Genomic DNA, 20,758 nt, shown 5'->3' on the forward strand with positions numbered 1-20,758 from the left:
TGTTTGATTCTTAGACTCGTTCTTAAATCACTTGTTCTTTCCGTGAGCTCGCGAGCTGACTGTAACAGGTCATACATACCTGTATGTAAATATTTCCTTTAAAAAATATTTACGATGTTACATCCCTTAGCTATGTCGGTTTTGAACACTCGCCACAATAAGAAATCAATATTTTGCCTATTAACCCAATAGGTTTTGAAACATGAAGCCTGTGATCGTTAGAAACAGTGCAAAATGAATTATCAGCGAAGCATCCCCATGAGATTGCCCCAGTGCACATGCTTTTTTGGGTAAAGCTAAAGCGTACTGTATGGTGGCACGAGAATAGGAATTCAAAGCGTTCTAAAAATTTGATCAACAAAGTTTAACTTAATCAGACATTTGTAAATGTCGCTAATGGAAATGACTGTTATCATCGTCACCTTCGACGCCATCTTCATCGTCATCGATATCCTTATCGTCATCGTCATCGTCAGCATCATCGTCAGCGCTCTAGCCAAAGATCGATCTTGGCATTCGAGAACTTTAGAACTAGTTTTTAAACAAGCGACGCAAACCCTTGAATCTTGCCAGAAAACTAAGTAAAAGTAATTTGGAAAAGCGGTGTTTGGCATTACGGAATTGCTTGAGTCTTCCTTTTCCTCGTTATTCAACTTTACACATCAAATACAATTTTCTTACTACTACGCTAAGTGTGCGCCGAAACCTTTTGAATGTGGTCTCAACCAGATAAAAATACGAAAGACCTAATTTAGTTCGCGTAAGGGAATGACAGTTGCATGAGTCGGATATAGAAGAGTTTCATGTTGGAAGGTTCTTACCTTTACAGGAAGTTGTACTTCCTGTCCAGTGCACGATATTTGTTCCATTTTTCTTGTCACATTTTCTTTCGACGGATCCCTTTATTTGAAAACCCTTGCTACAAGCTAAGCGACAAACTCTTCCATAAACATTCCCACAAGCCGCATTCTCCAGCTTGCCATTCTTAGGGGGTAGGAGTGCAGGACATCGAAGCACTAAGGAATGATTACATACAGTTTCTGAGAAATCTACCTCTAGTCGAAAATGTCCCCCACTTAAAGGACTCTCGAGCGCTACACTAATTGAGTTGGTCATCCCAAATGACTTCAGTATGTCAGCTTTAAGCTTAACTCTACGCACATCCTCCCATTCTGTCATGCATGCCTCTACTTGAGGTCCCAACAATTCGAACTAAAACGTATGGGCAAAGAGCATTCTCCTACGCCGCACCGTATTTGTGGAATCAACTACCTGAATGCATAAAAAATGCCGAATCTGTTGACTCCTTTAAACGCTTATTGAAAACTTATCTTTTCAAAAATTAAGCCACCAGATTTTTTTTTGATATCGTACGTTGTCAAATATATGTATAACACGAAATAATTCATTAGTTTAGGTAGAGTAGCGAAAACTACATGTATAGGATTTTTATTGAAATTTTGTTAATTGTAATTGTAAAGCGCATAGAGTTCAATTTTAATGCGCTATATAATAACTTATTATTAAATTATTAAATGCCAAAAAGCGTACGTTCCATTCAGAACGACGGTTCCAAAGCAGTGGTAATGAAATATTTCTATGATTAATAGACAGTAATTTAAGAAACAGCCTGGTCAATCCAACGTAAAATATACGTTTTGCCTATAATGCTCACGAGTTAAGTGACCTACATAGCCGTACTTTATCTTAGAGTTGTGTGGCTTAAATCAAAAATGACCGCTATATTTGTGGTTCTTGTTGATCCTCTCTTCAATATGATTATCGATCGCTGGTATTTTCATTGCATAATACATCAAGCCTTGTTTTGAGCATACGATTCACAGCTGCAGGTATTATTTGATTACAGGTGTTATCTGATTTCAAGCCTCTAGTCTTTGAGATTGTTCATCACACGGTTCATTGTGCCGCAATATCATATTGGAGCGTTGATATTAACACCGTCACCAAAATTCATGTCACGCCATTTTTAATGGATATAAAGTACAGATAAGCAAACGTTCCTGATACGCCATCAACGTAACAAAAAAATAAACCAAATAGACCGACCTATAATGTCGCTTCTTTCAAAAAGTATCAGAGAGGCATTTGCGAGCATAGAGCTCAAATGCAACAGCAAGACTTAGTTCGGCTCTTACCTTTCACAGTAACTTTAAAATGACACGAATTGGTATTTCCTGATGTGTCGGTGGCAGTGTAGGTCACGGTATGGTTTCCTTCTTGAAACACGTGTGGAGACGAAACTTTAGGGGACGCAAATACGCCAGTATTAGAGTAACTGTTGTCTGTAACTTTAACAAGTCCCCAGCTGACTTTGGCTGAGGTAGTCCCTATGTCTGCCATAACACTTTGTGGAGATGGACAAGTGTCTCCGAATGAAGGGGGCTCAACATCTTGATAAAAAGTTAAAGCATATGAAAAGCATTTCAACCTTGAGTGGGATTGTATTCTGTTAAGTGTCATGTTACATTTTTGCGTAATTCAATTCATATGAAAATGTTTTTTCCTTACGAAATTTTAGCTTCAAATCATACATGTCTTCTGCATTGGATCAATGCAATATAAATCATTGTCCCGAACAGAACACGGTAGCCTGTGTAGTCAAGATCCTAACGAAGGGAAGAGGCCGGAAGGGGAGAAGGTGTGAATGGGATAGAGTAAACACTCAATGTTTATATATGTCCCCCTTTCATACTCTTTTGGCGACGACTGATCCCCCTCTGTAAGTTCCCCCTGAAAACCTTGTGATTGTCTAAAAAAATCCTGCCCTTCAAGTTGATGAATAATGATTGGTCCCTAATGATATTTTGAATTAGTTAGAAATACTTTGTGGTTCATTTGCAACGTAACACGTTGATATCATTTCAATACCTTTTGTAATAGTAACTTTGTAATTATTCTTACCTTTGCAATAAAATCCAGTCGCGTTCCATTGTCCATCATCACAGATAACATTTGTTGATCCAATGGGTCTGAAGCCTCTGTTACATTGGTAGGAACAATTTTGATCGTGCAGTGGCATTGTTGTGCAAACCAAAGGAGAGATTTGACCATTATCCGGTTTTCGCAATGGTCGACAATCGCTAACTAAAGTACCAAAATGAGGAAAAGAGAGCAAAATTTCAAACATTCTACATTGTTTGACTTTCTTATTTATAAAAAATCCATATTAACCATCCAAAGAAAACTTGAACATCGCATTAATAATTGACCCAATGGCAAAAAGAAAGACAAAAAACAAAACCAAACATTTGTCGTAAATAATGCTATTTGGCGTCAGAAATCACTTGGTTTTAATTCAGAAACTCTATTTACTGTTATCAGAAATACAACGAAGTTGTGTTGTCGAGGAAGTATGAGATATAGCGGCTCCAGGGAAACGCGGGTAAATCAAATGGTTGTGTGAGTGATTTAAGTCTACATTCTTAAGGCATCTTTTCATCAGGGAGGAGCTGAAGAATTGAAGAGCTGAGGGAAGCAGTTGTTCATGGCCTCTGTAAGCTCTGCAATGATGAATCTATGGCTAGATATACCCTCTCCGTAAAGGAGAGCCTTTAACTTCCATGTGAGATTCTTTGGGGACATCGGTGGGCGCCGTTGAAAAACTTATTGATTTGCTGTCTTTAGAATTTGTTTTAGACCAAGTTGTTAGGCAGGCAAAGAGACGGCAAATTCGTTTGTGAACGGTACCTTGTCCACAGGCAGCCCAAGCTCACTTCTAGAAAAGCGGACGTTGATTTCTTTGTTGATTCCTAGCAGTCTCAGGCCATTTTTAAGCCTTTTGGGCGAGTTAACAACAAGGCACTAAGGTAAGCCTATTTTATTTCAAAACAAGACATTTTTTTCACCCTTTGAAGGCAAACCGATAACATCCGATACAAACCTTTATAAATATAAAACGTTGCACAACATGGTAAGAGTCACGTCCGCTTTTCTAGTAGTGAGCTTGGGCTGCCTGTGCTTTGTCTTTGAATTTGAACACCATAGGCCATAATATTTACATGGGTAGCATGTTAAAGTTTATGACACATCAGGAAATCTCTCCAAGAAACCTTCAAGTTTGTTACTACCTTTTTTGTTTTATTTCAGAACATATCACTTTCCATACAAGTATTTCACTTGAAGTCAAAAATAGCTTAAGGCAGCATAAAGCCTACATTATCATAGCAAAAGAATGAGTGACTTGCCTTGGCAGTGAAATCCATCTTCCGGCCAGTTTCCCCCTACGCATCTTTTCGAGCTCAATCCTATCCCTTTAAACCCACGATTACATTTGTAAACACACGTTTGATTATGCATAGTTCTGTTTTTGCAACTAACGGGCAAGATTTCACCGTTCAGTGGTGGAATCAAAGGTGGACAACTGTGCACTGAAACAAAGACACAAAAAGGATTCATTTTAGTGACATTTATCCTGAATCTCATCTTTAGGATATCGGATTCGAAGCTAGGCTCCATATGATTTTAGTCCTGATGAAGACTCCTTTCTGATTTATTACATCCATTTTCAAATTACTGGTGATCTTTGTAACCTGATAGACTCTCGTTGGTGCCATTTATTTACAAATCGCATCATTTTTTTGCTCTTAATCGAATTTTTTTTTTCAGACAAGAGGATGCTCTACTAAAAAACCTAATCGGTTGCTTTTTCAAAGAAAGCAATCATATTACAGGAAAATTAAATAACAACTTATGCAACTTACTACAAACCAGCTCACTACTGGATCGACAAAACATTTGTACAGAATAAAAACATTTCAAGCCACTGCAATTTCAAATTAGATGTTAAAATGGGTAATTCAACTTTCTGTCGAACAATTTCGGTCTGAGTTCTGGGGATGGACATGAGGATGAGGATGGGGATGGGGAACGGATGGGTGAGGGATGGGAGATAGGGAGTGAGGGATGAGAAAGCTGATGGGAAATGGGATGGGAATGAGGAAGGGGATGACGATAGCGATGGGAATGGGAAAGGGAATAAGGAAGGGGATGGGGAAGGGGATGGGAATGGGGAAGGGGATGGCGATGGGAATGGGAAAGGGAATAAGGAAGGGGATGGGGAAGGGCATGGTGAAAGCAAAGGGGGATGGAGAAGGGACGGGGAAGAAGATGAGGGATGGGGAGGATTATGGAAAAACGTGTTTGGGATTGATAGGCGATGGAGGATGGGAATGGGCATAGGGGATGGGAATGGGCATGGGGAGAGCAAAAGGGGTTAGGAAAGGGGATGGGGATGGAGATGGGGAGAAAGAGGGAGATGAGGAAGGTTACGAGGAAAGGTATCTGGGATGGGTAGGGTATGGAGGATGGGGATATGGGAGGGGTTGGTGGATGGGAAAGGGGATGACGGATGGGGAATAGGGAGGTGATGAGGGATAAGGAATGGGGAAGGGGATGGGGGATGGGTAAGGGATGGGGATGGGGGAGGAGATAGGGAATGGGGAGGAGGATAAGGAATGCGAAATGGGTAAGGATAAGTGGCTGAGGGGTGGGGAGGGGATAGCAAAGACTATGGGGAAAGGAATAGGGATAAAAATTGGTTGGAAAATGAGGAAGGGGATGGGGAAGGGGATGGGGAAGAGGATGGGGAAGGGGATGGGGAAGGGGATAGGTGAGGGGTTGGGGAATGGGATGGGAAAGTAGGTGCGAGATGAAGAAGGGGATGAGGGAAGGAGAATGGGGAAGGGCATGAGGGATTGGGAAGGAAATGGGGGATGGTGAAGGGAAAAGGGGGATGAGGAAGGAGATGGAGGAGAGGAGAGAAAGAAGAGGCATGGATAGGGGAGATGGTCTTTGACATAGAGGTGAAAATGGGAATGGTGAGGTGGTGGTGAAGTGAGATGACGGAGGTGGAGGCCCGGGGCTAAATGATGGTGATTTAGTAGAGATGCTGATTTCGATAGCGACAGTCATGCTGAGACTTACCAACACATCTTTTCGAATCTGTTGGCGAAGGTCTATAGCCGTAACGACAGCGACACTTATACATTTGGGGAGGATGTAGATTTTCGCATAGATGTTCACATCCTGCCAAGCCAAGAGAACATTCATCGCAGTCCTTTTGCTGTGAGTTATACCCCTTGCAAGAAGCTCCGCCGTGGGCCGGGGATGGACTGTCACAATAGCGGTGTCTGGTCTGGTAACCATTGGTACACGGAGTCAAATCCCAATTGGTTGGCTGCCATGATCCCCATTTGCCATGTCTTAGAGCTGAAAATAAAGTCAGGGTACATTTAATTCCGTGTTCATTCCTCGGTCTCCACCATAAACACTCCCCAACTTATCAGCAGAAGTTTCATAAACAATGTACTTGGAAAGTACAAATGTATCTCGTAATATTTGTCATTGAAGAGTTTTCTGTTGGCAGGATAATTGTTAGGTTAATCAGTGTCAATTAAGCTTTGCAGACTTCAGCAACCGCTTTAATTCATTCTAGTTCGCTTCAATACGCTTACCTTTGTTTTGTTTCGTTTTTGTTGTATCTTACAGGTGAATAAAGGAGAACATTGGACATGTAACGAGCATATTGGCTACTTTACTGGTACTGGTATAGCTAATAATCCTGTCACGCCCCGAGTAACACAGGAAATCATTACCAAATGTGTTTGTTCCTGGCTGTTACATGCAATGTGACACAGCGATCCTCGTGTTTAAGAGTGTGCCTACGTGAAAACCGGACAGAACCGAGCAGGGGCAATAAACCTCAAGTCACCGATTTTGGCTCAAAATCGTAAAGTTTTCGGACAATTTATTTCATAACCCGTGCTGACGTGAAATTTACATCTACTTCCCGCTTTTTAGTATATCATCAAAATTCCGTACACCACATTTTTGTTTAATTAACTTAAAATAACTTGAAATTCATAAGGAACTTTCCAGAGAGTAGGAGAGCATCTTTAAATAGTGGAATTTGAGCCCTTTTTGAAAATTTTTTTCGCAGCTAGGGAGACCCTATGTCTCCTAGGGAACTAAATATTTTGACCTATTAATTTTACAAATATGTCAACTGAGGATACTTAGCATTTGTGCCAAGTTTGAGCCAAATCGGCGATCTGAGGTTTATCGGCCCCTGCCCGTTTTTCTCATGGACACGCTCTTAAATATGTTTACTGTTCGTGGGCCGTTATTAACAATATGACAAGATGTTCTTCTTTATGCTTTTGTTGTTGCTGCTGTTTTTTTTTTTCGCTTTTATCATTCTCTTTTTCTTAATCATGAGTCATTTAGATGTTGTGCGAAAAGGTTGAGTACTATTGTTTGACTATTCTGTATTGTTTGACAACGTGGCATTGGAGAAAAGAAAATTAAGCATTAGTTGAGAGTAAAAATCGCAATTACCAGATCCTGGCCCGCCAATTCTTGGCCAGCGTCTTCTACGTCGGTAAGGTGGGAGGCGGGTAGGAGGGAGTGAGGGTGGGAGCGGGGACCTGGAAACTGGGCGGCTGGATCTCTGACTACAATCTCCGTGAAACCAACAGGCGTCCACAACACTCTCTGTGACAATATATGCCAACGCCAACAGAAACACAAGCTTGATAATAGGTCCCATAATCTTTACCGAGCTAGATAAATGAATAAAACGACGCCACCATCATCACGGGAAAATTTGCTTAAATTAACGAAAGAATCGAATTCTATAGCATTATGGGTAAATTACTGAGGCCCAGTTTAATTTGAGGCAGTGCCTATTTTCAAAACTAGTACGGTGGTTTTGTTAAGGTGACGATGTCAATAAATTCATCCAAACTTGCCCCAAATCTATTCATTACGAAGGTACAAGTGAACATCTGTGTGACATTACGTTCAACTGTCTCGTCTTGACCGCTGTCTTATGCTGTTCAGGCGGCATACTTCAGCTAAACCGAACCGAATTCAACGAATTCAGTTCATGTGAAGTACGGCGTCTGAATCAATTCGCAACGGCTGATTTAATTTAGATCGGCTCAGTCAATTAATCCCGCCTGACTTAGTCGGGAAGAACGGCTGTAGACGCCGTACTTCACATTAGCCGAATCAAATGCATGAATTGTTTTAATGTATGTTTCCGGCCGTTTTTACAGGAAAGCATATTTCAAGGAGTGTTGCAGGAAAAAAATGGTGGCTTGAAAGGGTGAGCAAAACGATGCTGACAGATATCTATTCTACGCCTTTCGAACTGACACTGATTCGTCGCTCTGTCGGTTGTTTGGGCTTTATGTAGTTGTCCTCTACGTCAGCAACGTCCTTCCCCGCCTCTTTTGTGTATCGCTTACAAAAAGCGACGCTTTTACTAGCATCATAATCTTTGTTTTTCTTCAAAATTTGAACAGTGATTGCATAATAAAATTTCATATTTCAAGCAGGTGTATTTGGTTGCGCCGAAACATTTACTGATCAAATGCCGCACTTCATTTAAATACTTCTTCATAGAAGTGACCAAATAAAATACTTATATAACTTCCTTAGAACGACCTTACTATACAAATAACATTCGTTTATTGTAACACTGATCAAATTTCTAACTCTGAATTGCGCCGGCCCCGGTGACAGATTTTCTTCAGTTAATTAATTTCGGCCGAGATAAGTTCGGCGTCTGACTCAAATTAGCCAGGATTGAATAATTTAGGTCGGCCTAAAGTTGAATTCGATTCAGCTCGGCTTAAGTATGCCGCCTGAACAGCATAAGACAGCGGTCAAGACGAGACAGTTGAACGTAATGTCACACAGATGTTCATTTGTACCTTCGTAATTAATAGATTTGGGGCAAGTTTGAATGAATTTATTGACATCTTCACCTTAACAAAACCACCGTGCTAATTTTGAAAATAGGCACTGCCTCAAATTGATATTGACTCCAAGCGAGAAATGGAGTAACACTATTATACATAAATTAAGCCATTTGCACTTCACGTACTATTGCAGAAAACAATGAGTAAAGTTCATCGAGCTCCTTTAGCTCGCAAAGACCAGTTGCCAAAAATATTTGTGTTGGTTTTTAGTACAATAGCCCTAGTACTACACACGGATAGTGGCGAGGACTCCATATCCCGTTATACTTTTGAGAAAAGCGTCTTGGAACAACAGCACACTCGCTCAAATTTCGAAAGTGCTGTTTGTGTGGTATTTTCAAAACAGCGCAGTTCTTAATTGTTTGGTCAGAATTTACATATTTTGTTATTAATCAAAAGAAGAGATGTAAAATGATACCACATGTCCGATTTATGTAACTTGAAGGAATGTGTAAGTTTTTAGAGCCTCCAGCGAAACGCTGAAAATTGACCCTGAAATGAACAATTTCCTTGTTTTTGTCCGTCCTCTCACCTCGTCGCCAAGTATTTGATAAAATAGCTTTACGAACCAAATAAATACAATTTATGCTGACAGAATAGATCAAATATTTCACAGTAAAATCTTGAGGGAATTCTGTAGTCGTTTCCTATGCAGACAGCCTCTTAAAAGTTCACATAACCCTACACAAACCAAAGAGAAACTACCAAGATCATGAGGTATAATTAGCCACTCGTAAAATGGCTTGTTACCTAAAGATATAACGGATATCCATTTAATGACAAAAAGAATGAAAAAATAATAATTAGCTTTAAATCACTGGAATGCGAGTGAAAATTAAAAGTAGGAACTGCAAATATTATTAATCAATGAGAACTATTCAAGTAGGTAGGATGTGTGGGACAAGTTTCTAAGTCTATCGTGTAACACTACACAAAGGAAAGAAAAACTAACAACATCGATTGTATTAATAACTTTGCTGAATGAAAGTAAATTAAGGCACACATTGGCTTTAGAGGTGATGATGTAACTTTTTTTTGGAATTTAGTGAGTAAAGCAGAAAAATTATCAGTTTTCACGTTCTTTACTTTATCTTTGTCCACCCAGTTACATCAACGAGAAAGAGCGTAATCCATATGCAATCGATACGATACACAATTAAGGTCGTAGGATGTATTTTGCAAACTATTTTACTGAAAATGTATTTTTCGTGTCCCCCAAACACTACACAATTTGCAAGATATCCGCGAATATTATATGTTAAACCATCAAATTCGGTGCATTTGGATGCATACGACCATGTTTACTTAGCACGCCTGGGCACCATCCGAAGGATGTTGCACTTTTATACGCGAAAATAACGGAGTAGGAAATTAACTTTTACCTGGCGTCTTAATTGACTGATTCTTAACAGCTTTCTTAAAGCTTTTTTATGGTGTAACAGACGGAATATTGATCCAGGTTAGCCACTTAATATCATTAGTGACAAATTACTCCTTAATTTTGTAATTTCACATGTGTAATTACAAAATTGCCATGGTAACATCTCTTGTATCTCGATCAGAGCCAAGATGGCTTCGAGATTTAACAAACATTTGAAAACATTTGGAACATTATTAGCAGGCACGAAGAATTCGAAAGCTACTTTTGTGAGGAAACTCAGAAAATTACGAACTTTAACAATAATGTATGCTTTAAACACGAAGGTGCGCTATAAAAGGAGCCTTATGTCCCACTGGACCATTTGTCAATCAACCGTCGTGTGATGTAGAACTCTTAGAGTGAAGTCAGCTTGAGCTACAGCTACTCCAAAGGAGTGAACAGCGGGCGCATTCCTAAAAATTTTGTTATGTCTTCATCACAATACAAGAATTTTTAAGATTTGTATTTCCTTTCTCCAATGAAAACTGTCTTTATTTGTGGCGGCAAATTTGAGATCGAAGTAGGTGGTTCGCACGTTACCTCATGCCACCATGCAGGTGGAAGTAAACGATAGATATCTCATTAGCTCCTTTTGTTCGTCTACCAGCATTTGAATTTGACTCGCACACGTCAACGGTGAGTAACAAATGAGCAAATGAGGTCTTCCCAGGGAAGACTTCCTTACATAGCGCGTCTTCGTGTTTAAACGAAAACCACATTCTTCTTCATGTTCTCGGTTTTCGATAGAATAAACCAGTAAAAACAATTACGGTTGTGAATTTCATTTGCCATCCACGCTATTAAAAGGTAACCATTTGATTACACACGCAAATTTCGAGGCAAAAACTTTGCATTGTCCTGCTTTTCCCATTGTTTTGTCCTTAACCATTCTAGTAGGTGGTGAATGACTAAGGTACTGCCCTATTTTGCTTTTTGGCGGATTAATCAACTATGTACCTTTAAAGTAGGACGATCGTAAAAGGTGAATGCTCTCACATTCCAACTGCAATGTATTTCCCAATGAACTTTGCAGACGTACGAATCAAGGATTGCGTTTGTTGACTCTTTAGAGTGACTTTCATTTACTCAGTGACGTTCAAACCGTTACTTGATAACTGAGCTGGCTTGAATTCGAGTTCATCAACCAACTTTTTGTACGGGAAGGAGGAAGGAAACATTTTCATCGCTTAATTAGGTAGACTTCGTTGCTTTATTACCTCAATAGATTATAAATTGAAGGATTAGTTGAGGCAAGCATGAGCTTACTATGGTGGATTTATACCCTATCTGTGATGACCATGAGAAACAAGAGGACAGGCGTCTATGGAGGTACATTACAAATAACTACCGCGAAACTCTGATTCAATGAATTCAAATCATTCCCTAAAGCCTAGTTCTATGAAGGTTCGAACTCACTCGTTTTGAAACAACTCGGCAGCGTTGTTTTGCATTCCTGTCTTACCGGGTGAGACAGGAATGCAGTGTGGCACACTGCAGCTATGCCGGTTATGTCACTCGTGATGCTTTTTAATATACATTTGTATGCGTTATTAATTTTCAGTCGTGTTTCTTGTTACTCCTGGTATTCTTTAATTTTTCTTGCATACAAAAGCAAAGTCACCCATCATTAAAAAGGTCAGATAGCTCACTGTACTAGGAAATGTTAGACAATTTTCAGTTACGTAGAAGTCAGTGAATAACAGGGTTGATAATGAGTAACGCATCTGATGTAAACTGTACCGTTTATTATTACATTTTTATGGACAAATAATTGGTAACGTAGCGCACACTCCCTCAAAACATCGAGTCACACTCTCTATCTCGGTCTTTGCTTGCCTGTTCATGTATCTTCATGTATCTTCTTGTTGGTTTTTTTTTTATTCTGGATTTAGTTTGTAGCTTTCGATGAAATCAATCTCCTGTATCAACTTGTTGATAATCATAATAGAAATCTGTCGAAGGTTATTGAGATAAGATACATTCCTCACGAAGTGCCTTTCTTGACCTTTCTAAAGCGGACCTTATAGATTTTCTGGGTTTTGATAAACCAAAACACACATGCGTCTCTAGATTTTATAACATTATGAGCGGATCTATACTTAGGCTGAATCCTAATTAATTCCCTTTGAAAACCTCTCAAGAAAAAAAAAAAAAAAAAAAAAAGAAAAAGGATTCAAACCTTAAAATAGAGTAATGAATACTTCTTTCGATCGCATAATTTTTAGTCATAGCTCAGCGGGTTACTTCTCTTATGGATCATGAACAAAACTAACTGGAGAAAAAATCCAGCCATCAAATGGAGACATCAAAGGATGCCAATTTAAAGAAGCTTTAAAGCCTGTATTAGTATCACATTGCTCAACCGAAAAGAAAAAAAGCAGACACGTATTGCATAAAAACCGTTTGGTTCTCAATTCCTTCGCTTCTGGATAAAATCGGAGGGTACGTCAAACTTCTAGATGGAAAAAAATGAAAGGCACTAGCGAAAACAAAACGAACTAAAAAGGACTAAGCCTTAGAAAACCATAGCTATGGCGATGATAATAGCAAGGTTGGTATCGCGTGAGTTTTTGAACCAAATTTCAAGGCAAACCGTAAAGTTTACATACTCCATTAATTTGTTCAAATAAGGCGAATTTGCGCAAAAACGAAGTTGGTCTTTCTTTCGCTTTTAAAATCTCCCAACAATTCACGCCTTTGGGTGACCATATGTCAAGTTATGTCAATACTGTGAAAAACTCAAAATGCCGACCGCCAATATGACTGACAGAAGCAAGAGGATTATCAGTTAAAAACATGTTGCAGGTAACCATCCAAAGGTTACAAATTTGTTTCGGTGACATTCCTTCGCCATACCGCGCCGAATTTCTTTATTTCCTGTGCTGACAGCCAGGCTTCATTTTCACCTTTACCTATGGACTCTTCTCCTTTTTCATCTTTCTCCATTCACATTCTAGACTTAAACGCGGAGAGATTACCATAGTAAAGAATATCTAACCGCCTCCCGGTTAGCTCAATGGATAGAACGTTAGACTGTTGTGCGGGAGGTCGAGGGTTCGAGCCCCGGCCGGACTAACACTCAAGGTCTTACAATAATTGAGAAGAATATGCTGCCTTTCTATAATATCAAGAAACGGTTAGATATTCTAGTCTTCTCGGATAGGGACGAATAGATGGAGGTCCCGTCTCCTGCAGGGTTGGGGGTAGGAGACGTTAATTTTCCACGCACGAGATTACTGTGTGATGGATGTCCTCCCCTGGGGTGGGAGGGGTGGGCTACTGGGCCCGCAGTGATTGGCGGAAAAGCTGTTGCGGAGTCCCTGCCTATCGGCAAATATTGTAAATAAGTAAATACATAATAAATAAAAATATCTCCACTTGCAACTGAAATCAATCAGGAGATGTTTACTCGATTGGAATTCAAAAACAAGGAAGTTTTGCAGAAACAAACTCTTAGGGAGTCACTTATGTTAACATACTGTTATTGCCTATTCATACTTTAGCTGGCAAAAGAATTCAGTTCGAGAATATGTTTTGTATATAACTCACTTCCGTTTCAATATTTCACCAAAGCTTTCCCTGGAAACTATAGTTAAAATAATAGCACTTACTTTGACATGAACAGGAAAAAAAATTTAAAAAATTGGACCGCGAGGGTCTACTGCTGTTTCTGCTTAGACTAAAGTCATGCAGTTCTATGCTTTTCAAGTCCTAGCTGAATTTCGAGTTTTTCGAAACTTTCTCGTATTTCAGGGATTGCTTCCTTTTTCATATATAATTTATTAGGGCTACGAACTCCGGATCCTTTCCCCTCTGTATTTGTTCAGTAACGCACTAGCCGTCCTGTCAGCCCTAGAAATCTGAAGAGCATGTTCATTATCACCATTTGGCCTCTGAGATAAAGAAATTAATGCGGAAAGAAACGAACTCTAAAGTGCCACATTATTTTTGGTCCGTCATAAAGAACACTGCAATAGTATCGTCTGGGATTTTTTTTTCCCATGTACCGTAATCATTCGTATTGCAAATAAGGGAATAAACCCTTAAAAATACCTAGCAAAAAAAAAAAGGTAAGATAAATAAGCTTTTAATTACTGGAATGCGAGGTAAGGTAGGAACTGCAATATTAATAATCATTTATTCCAAGGTTGAGGAGAGAAATATGCCTCCGACTTTCTAAAGGTCAATGCTTACATCAAAACATTTCTCACTAACTGCCAACAGCCAGTTACAATTGGTAACACTCCTGGTGAAAATGAACCAGCGACTGGTTGTGCTGTTATTCCTTACATCCAGGGTGTTACGGAGCCCATCATCATAATTTTGCATAGCCACAACGTTAAAGTTGCTAAATAACCTTTTCAGACCTTGGGGTATATTTTGTCAAAACCTGGGGTCCTGTTACGAAGGAACAATGAACCGTGCAATGACTGTGATCACGAGTATATCGGACAGACTAAACTTCAGTTTGGTACCCGTTAAAAAGAGCATCAGAATGCTGTCTTGTTTTTGCAAAAAAGAAAGTTCAACTTTGTCCGAGCACGCATGCCTAACTAACCATTCGATTGGGTGGAATAATTTTAAAATTATCACAACTGATCGCTACAGATCGCCGCTACCACCAGCGCCTTTGTTTGGAAGCTTGGCATATCAATCCCGCACACGCTCCTTTCAATGGTGATGATGGCGGCTTACTACCTGACGCCTGTTTGCACCTTGTCAGAAAAAAAGTGCAGCTAATTAGTGAGTGTATAAAAGGACATCTTGTTGCAACGAATAGATAACCCCTGATGAAGGCAATAGACGGGAAAGTCGAAACGTTGGGTCAATTAGTTGTAATTTTCCCGGTTACATTCGTCAAATTTTAAAACTGAACCATGTATGTCGGATTGCTTTGAAATATGAGTGATCTAATCGCAATTTTGGTGGTAATTATATTTCTTTTTCTTTTCCTTGAGATCCAAAAGGAGAAAATAGTTACTGCAATGACAAAGATACTTTCGTATGATAGCCATCACAATTGTGGCACGCAATCATCCCACCTGATTATCACGCATTAGTCGCGTGCAACAGCTGAAGCAGTCAAGGGTCCAAGAGCTATTCATCTAAGATCGCATTTCTTTACATGTCTTCGGCATACTTTTCACCAGAATGTCTGATAAAAACCGAGGCAGAATGAACCACTCGTAAAATGGCTTATTACCTCAAGATATAACGGATGACTACTTAAAAGATGAGGTTTTCTCGAGAAACACCAGTGCTTTATCAGAATGAATAAAAAAAGCAATGAAATCATATCATCGATAAGCTTGATAACATCAATTGATGATATTCGCCTCAGGGCTCTTCTGGTATTTTCGATCAGAAATCATTATTTTACTAATATTTTACCGAATAAGGTCATGAGAAATTCGGGTTTATTACGAATCAACTTAACGGCCTGCTCCCAGTTGGCTTGTTAGCTCAATTGGTAGAGCGCTGCACTAGTATCGCAGAGGTCAGTGGTTCGAATCCCGTACAGGCCTGATTTTTTGCAGGTCTGATTTTCGCTATTGCTTAAATAGCGCTATCTACTGCGAGAATCGTGCATTATACGTATCTAACACCGCAGTTCAAATAATATGAACTTCATATATTCATTGTATCTGAAGGTCATGAGAAGGCGCAAAATATGCCAAAATTCTCTGCATGCTTTAGAACAAAGCAAAATTACGGAGCAACAAATTGGCTGCACTAAACGAGATAAGCTTTGATTTTATTTTTCGTTTTTCCTAAGCTTACAGTTTACTTTCAAGAAACTCTCAGGCGCGACAGTGTTTGGTCATAAAGGACGCTAATGGTCTCGTTCGTGTTTTTTACCGTTAAAGCACAGTCCTTATGCAACCGATACGTTACGTAGGATGCAAACTGTCTCACCGCAAATGTGATTTCCGAGTCCTACACAACTCGCAAGATACCCACGAATATTATATGTTAGGTCATCGAAAACGGAGCATTTGAACGCATACAACCATGTTTATTTAGCACGCTTCGGCTCCATCTCAAGGATTTTGCGCTTTTTACAAGGAAATGAAGGGAATAAACCTCTAGCTAGAGCCTTAATCGAAAGATTCTTAACAGCTTTCTTAAATTTTTTTCTATGGTGTAATACACGGAATATTCATACGAGTTAGCCACTAAATTTCGAGGCAAAAACTCTCCTTTGTCATGGTTTTCCCATTGTTACGCCTTTAACCAATCTTGTAGGTAGTGGATGACTAAGCAAGGTGAGACCTATTATGCATTTTGGCGGATCAAGCACCTATCTAAGTTTTAAGTAGGGAAATCGTGAAAGATGTATGCTCTCACCTTCCAAATGCAACGTAGGTCCCTATGAACTTTGCAGACGAATCAAGAATTGCGTTTGTTGACTCTTTTCCGCGACTTCGATTTACTCAGTGACGTTGAAATCGCTACTTGATGACTGAGCAGGCTTGGAGAAATGAAAATGTAATCCTTGATGAAAAGAATTGATTCTACGCAAAGTACCCGCGTTCAACAAACAATTACTTCGGAGAAGCTGTACACACTGATAATAAATGCAACTGAATGCAACTGATACATCAGCCTCAATACTAAGTACATGAGGGCGTTACTATGGAAGCTGTTGTTTTTTCTGTTTATTGATTTTGTTTTTTTAGAGTAAACCTACTCCTGGTACGCATTGCTGAAACTGGGACACAAAAAAAAAAAAGACACACAAAAGTGATCAAATTGCTTTTACAGGCTTAGTTACCTCAAATGTCCCCTACGGCGTTTTGCTTTGATATACGCTCAGGAAAAATGGCCTCCATTATAACCACGTAAAACATCTGAAAAGTCATCCTAAGGTATGCCCGTTTTCATCCATAGATGCACAAAGCTAAGGTAGACTTTATTTCGAGAATCTACAAGCATAGTCCATATTTATCGATTCCAACTCTGGATTGGGCAGAATGAGATTTTAGCTCTGGTAGAGACTTCGGCGGAGGAAAGAAGAAAATAAAGGAGTTTGTTAGAACATAAATCTGCGTTCATGTTCTGTGTACCGTGGAAAATTTAGTATCATTAATCAACCCTTTGCTTGTAGCTTTTGAATTCGAATTCCTTAACAGACTTTTTCGCGGGAAGGGGGAAGGGCACATTTTCATCGCTTAGTAAAGTAAATTTCATTGTTTTATTACTTCTATAGATTATAACTTGCAGTATAAGTTGAGGCAACCATGAGCTTAGTATGGTGGATTTTTACCCTGTCTGTGTTGACCATAACAAACAACAAGAGGACAGGCGTCTATGCAGGTACATTACAACTAACCACCGCGATAGCCTGATTCGGTGAATTCAATTAACTCCCTAGAAGCCAAGCTCTATGAAGGCTCGAACTTATTCGCTTTGAAATAACTCGGTAGTGATATTTTGCATTCCTGTCTCACCACACTACAGCTACGCCGGTCATGTCACCAGTGATGCTTTCAAGTATACGTTTGTATGCTTTACTAATTTTCAGTCGTGTTTCTTGTTACTCCTGGTGTTCTGTGCTTTTGTTCGCATACTGTACCGTTTATTATTACAATTTATGGACAAACGCTTGATAACGTAGCGCACACTCCCTCAAAACATAGAGTCACTCAATCTATCTCGGTATTTGCGTGCATGTTCATTTATCTTATTCATTATATTATTCTGGATTTAATTTGCGGCTCTCGATGAATTTAATTACCTATATCAACTTGTTGATAATTATCATAGATATCTGTCTAAGGTTATTGAGATAATATACATTCCTCAGGAAGTGTCTCTCTTGAAATTCCTACAACTGAGCTTCTAGATCTTCTGGGTTTTGATGGAACAAAACACAGATGCGTCTCTCGATTTTATAACATCACAGTGAGCGGATCTACATTCAATTGCCTATACTGAGTCCTTATTGATTCCCTTTGGAAACCTTACAAAAAAAAGGATTCAAACCTAAAGATAGAGTAATAGATACTTCTTTTGATCACATAGTCTTGGGTCATCATTTAAGTGACCTTTTGTCATAGCTCAGCGGGGTACTTTTGGTGTGGCTCATTAAGAAAACTAACTGGAGCAAAAATCCAGCCATCAAAGGGAGACATCAAAGGATTTCGATTTAAAGACGCCCTAAATCCTGTATTAGTATCACATTGCTCAAGCGAAAAAAGAGTAGACACGTATTGGACGTATTGCATGAAAACCGTTTGGTTCCTAATTCCTTCGCTTCTGGTTAAAATCGCAGGATACGTCAAACATCTGGATGGAAAAAAAAATTAAGCATTGAAAACGAATACAAATGAACTAATAGGACTAGGCCTTAAAAACCATAGCTATCGCGATGATAATAGTAAGGTTGGTATCTCGGGAGTCTTTGGACCAAATCTCAAGGCAAACCGTAAAGTTAACATACCCTATTAATTTGCTCAAAGAGGGCGAATTTGCGCAAAAAAGAAGCAGGTTTTTCTTTCGCTTTTTAATTTTCCCAACAATTTACGTCTTTGAGTGACCAAATGTCAAGTTATGTCAACACTGCGAAAAACTCAAAATGCCGACCGCCAATATGACTGACAGAAGCAAGGAGATTATCAGCGAAAATATGTTACAAGTAACCATCCAACGATTACAAATTTGTTTCGGTGATATTCTTTCGCCATACCGCGTCGAATTTCTTTATTTCCTGTGTTGACAGCCAGGCTTTACTTTCACCTTTACCTATGGACTCTTCTCCTTTTTTATCTTTCTCCATTCACATTCTAGATTTAAACGTAGAGATATACATGTTCTATTTTTTCTTCTTAATCTCATCTTATGTACTTGCCTATTCTTCAGTCTAGTCACACCATGATACCCTGTAACTCTCTTCAGAGTCTTATCATATGTCTCAATAAATGTGAATGTATAACCTTGCAATCTACCATTGCTCTGAAAGGGCTATCCACTATAACCATGACATTTCATAATATTGCATAGTGATAGTCACAATAATGATCGTAATACTGTAGTTATTATTATAATAATTATTATATCATTGATATTACAATGATAATTATGATAATACTGTATACTTGTAGAGTGTAGTTACACAAGTAAAAATGATACATGTAATCATATTAACAATGAAGATGATTATCATAACAATGCTAACCAAGAAATGCAAGAATTACCAAAGATTTCACGTTCACCTTGTGGAATATCTTATACTTGAAGAAAATTAGGCACTGACCATCGCAATTAGACCTTTAACTTATACTGCTTTTTAAGGGCCAAGGGATGGTTGAGGTTGTCATGGCCAATTAGAATGTAATTGGCTTGAACCCAGGGAGAACTTTCTGGCGATAATAATCATGATGTTCAAGAATGGTGTGATGATAACTAAAAAGAATGAACATGTACAAATGATGACAAAATTACCATCATTATTAGTATTATTATTGTTATTATCATTATTAACTTGTTTTTAACATTATTTTTACAAGCATTTTGTGATGATTCTCAGTAAATTTCTGCCAAAATCTATGAATCGAATTTGCCTTGGGAAAAATTGATCCATATTTTTATTCACTTACGCAGTTATTTTTACATTCATTGTTTATTCATTTACTGCTTGTTTCTTTACTCCTTTCTTGCTTGCTTTGTATCAGATTTCAAAAAAGCTGAATGAAAGAACTTCAATGCTGTTTTTTTTTCTATTTATATAGTCACCATATGCAATCCTCCGTGCTTGTTAATGGCAGACACTTCTGATATCCTTGCCATCGACCATCAAACTTCTGGCGTTCGATCCATCATTTCTGGCTTAACAAGATCTGTTGCCTTAGAGATTCATTTCAACTTGGGCTATATATTCTGGAGTGATGTTACAGAGAAAAACATAAAGCGGTTCCGCATTGACAGTGGAAGTATCACAACAATTATAACCAATATTGGAGTTTGTGATGGATTGGCTGTGAACTGGAAGACCTCTAAATTATACTGGTCAGACACAACCTACAATAAAATATCAATTTCAGACCTGAGTGGCTACAATCAACGTACTCTTATTTCCTCTAGCCTTGATGAACCTAGAGATATAGCTCTGGACCTTGATGGGAAGTAAGTAGCCTTTCACAGTCTATGTATCAGATAAGTGTGATATTCTGTGTACAGCTGAAAGGAGAATGCTTACTTAATTATTTTATTTTGTTTTGCTTTTAGGCTCAGGCCTTTAAATCAACTTGGAGACTTTTAAACATTTTTGATTGGCCATTTGTTCATGTTTTAAACAGTGTATTTACACGTTTGGCATGCATTTCACATCTGTATTTGCAATCACGGCTGGCTTGCAGAATTGAAGAACTTAGTTCAATACTGATAAGTATCAATAAAATAGCTTTGATATTTAAGGGCTCTCATTTAACAATTGCCAATATCTGGTACATACAAAGACAGTTGTGATTATAAAGATTTGCACTTAAACTGTAAAAAATTTTCAACTACTTGTTTGCGTCTACTAAAGCCTTATTTAAACATAAGTAACTGG

The 20,758-nt window shown here is 38.8% G+C and overlaps 2 protein-coding genes across 4 annotated transcripts in view; one reads left to right on the forward strand and one right to left on the reverse strand.

Annotated features, from left to right (window-relative positions):
• LOC111333373 (uncharacterized) overlaps nt 1-16,837 on the reverse strand; it is a 92,747-nt gene extending 75,910 nt beyond the window's left edge. Inside the window, exons 1-7 of the mRNA XM_088759840.1 lie at nt 16,555-16,837; nt 7,357-7,580; nt 5,944-6,228; nt 4,206-4,388; nt 2,923-3,105; nt 2,157-2,411; nt 822-1,016 (exon numbers count right to left, since the gene is read on the reverse strand). Of these exons, the coding sequence (XP_088615966.1) occupies nt 822-1,016; nt 2,157-2,411; nt 2,923-3,105; nt 4,206-4,388; nt 5,944-6,228; nt 7,357-7,567 (1,312 nt within the window). The 5' untranslated portion in view covers nt 7,568-7,580; nt 16,555-16,837. The remainder of the gene's footprint in view (nt 1-821; nt 1,017-2,156; nt 2,412-2,922; nt 3,106-4,205; nt 4,389-5,943; nt 6,229-7,356; nt 7,581-16,554) is intronic.
• The window catches only part of LOC111333378 (uncharacterized), a 33,871-nt gene continuing 24,560 nt past the window's right edge, over nt 11,448-20,758 (forward strand). For 2 of the 3 annotated variants that reach the window (XM_088759843.1, XM_088759845.1), the window contains exons 1-3: nt 16,954-17,075; nt 17,417-17,523; nt 19,938-20,331. In XM_088759843.1, coding sequence (XP_088615969.1) covers nt 17,448-17,523; nt 19,938-20,331 — 470 coding nt within the window. In that variant the 5' untranslated portion in view covers nt 16,954-17,075; nt 17,417-17,447. Of the gene's footprint in view, nt 11,536-16,953; nt 17,076-17,416; nt 17,524-19,937; nt 20,332-20,758 lie in introns of those variants that run through there. The other variant, XM_088759844.1, reaches the window with a different exon arrangement.

The sequence above is a fragment of the Stylophora pistillata genome, chromosome 5, assembly GCF_964205215.1.
Source record: "Stylophora pistillata chromosome 5, jaStyPist1.2, whole genome shotgun sequence".
NCBI classification, from domain to species: domain Eukaryota; kingdom Metazoa; phylum Cnidaria; class Anthozoa; order Scleractinia; family Pocilloporidae; genus Stylophora; species Stylophora pistillata.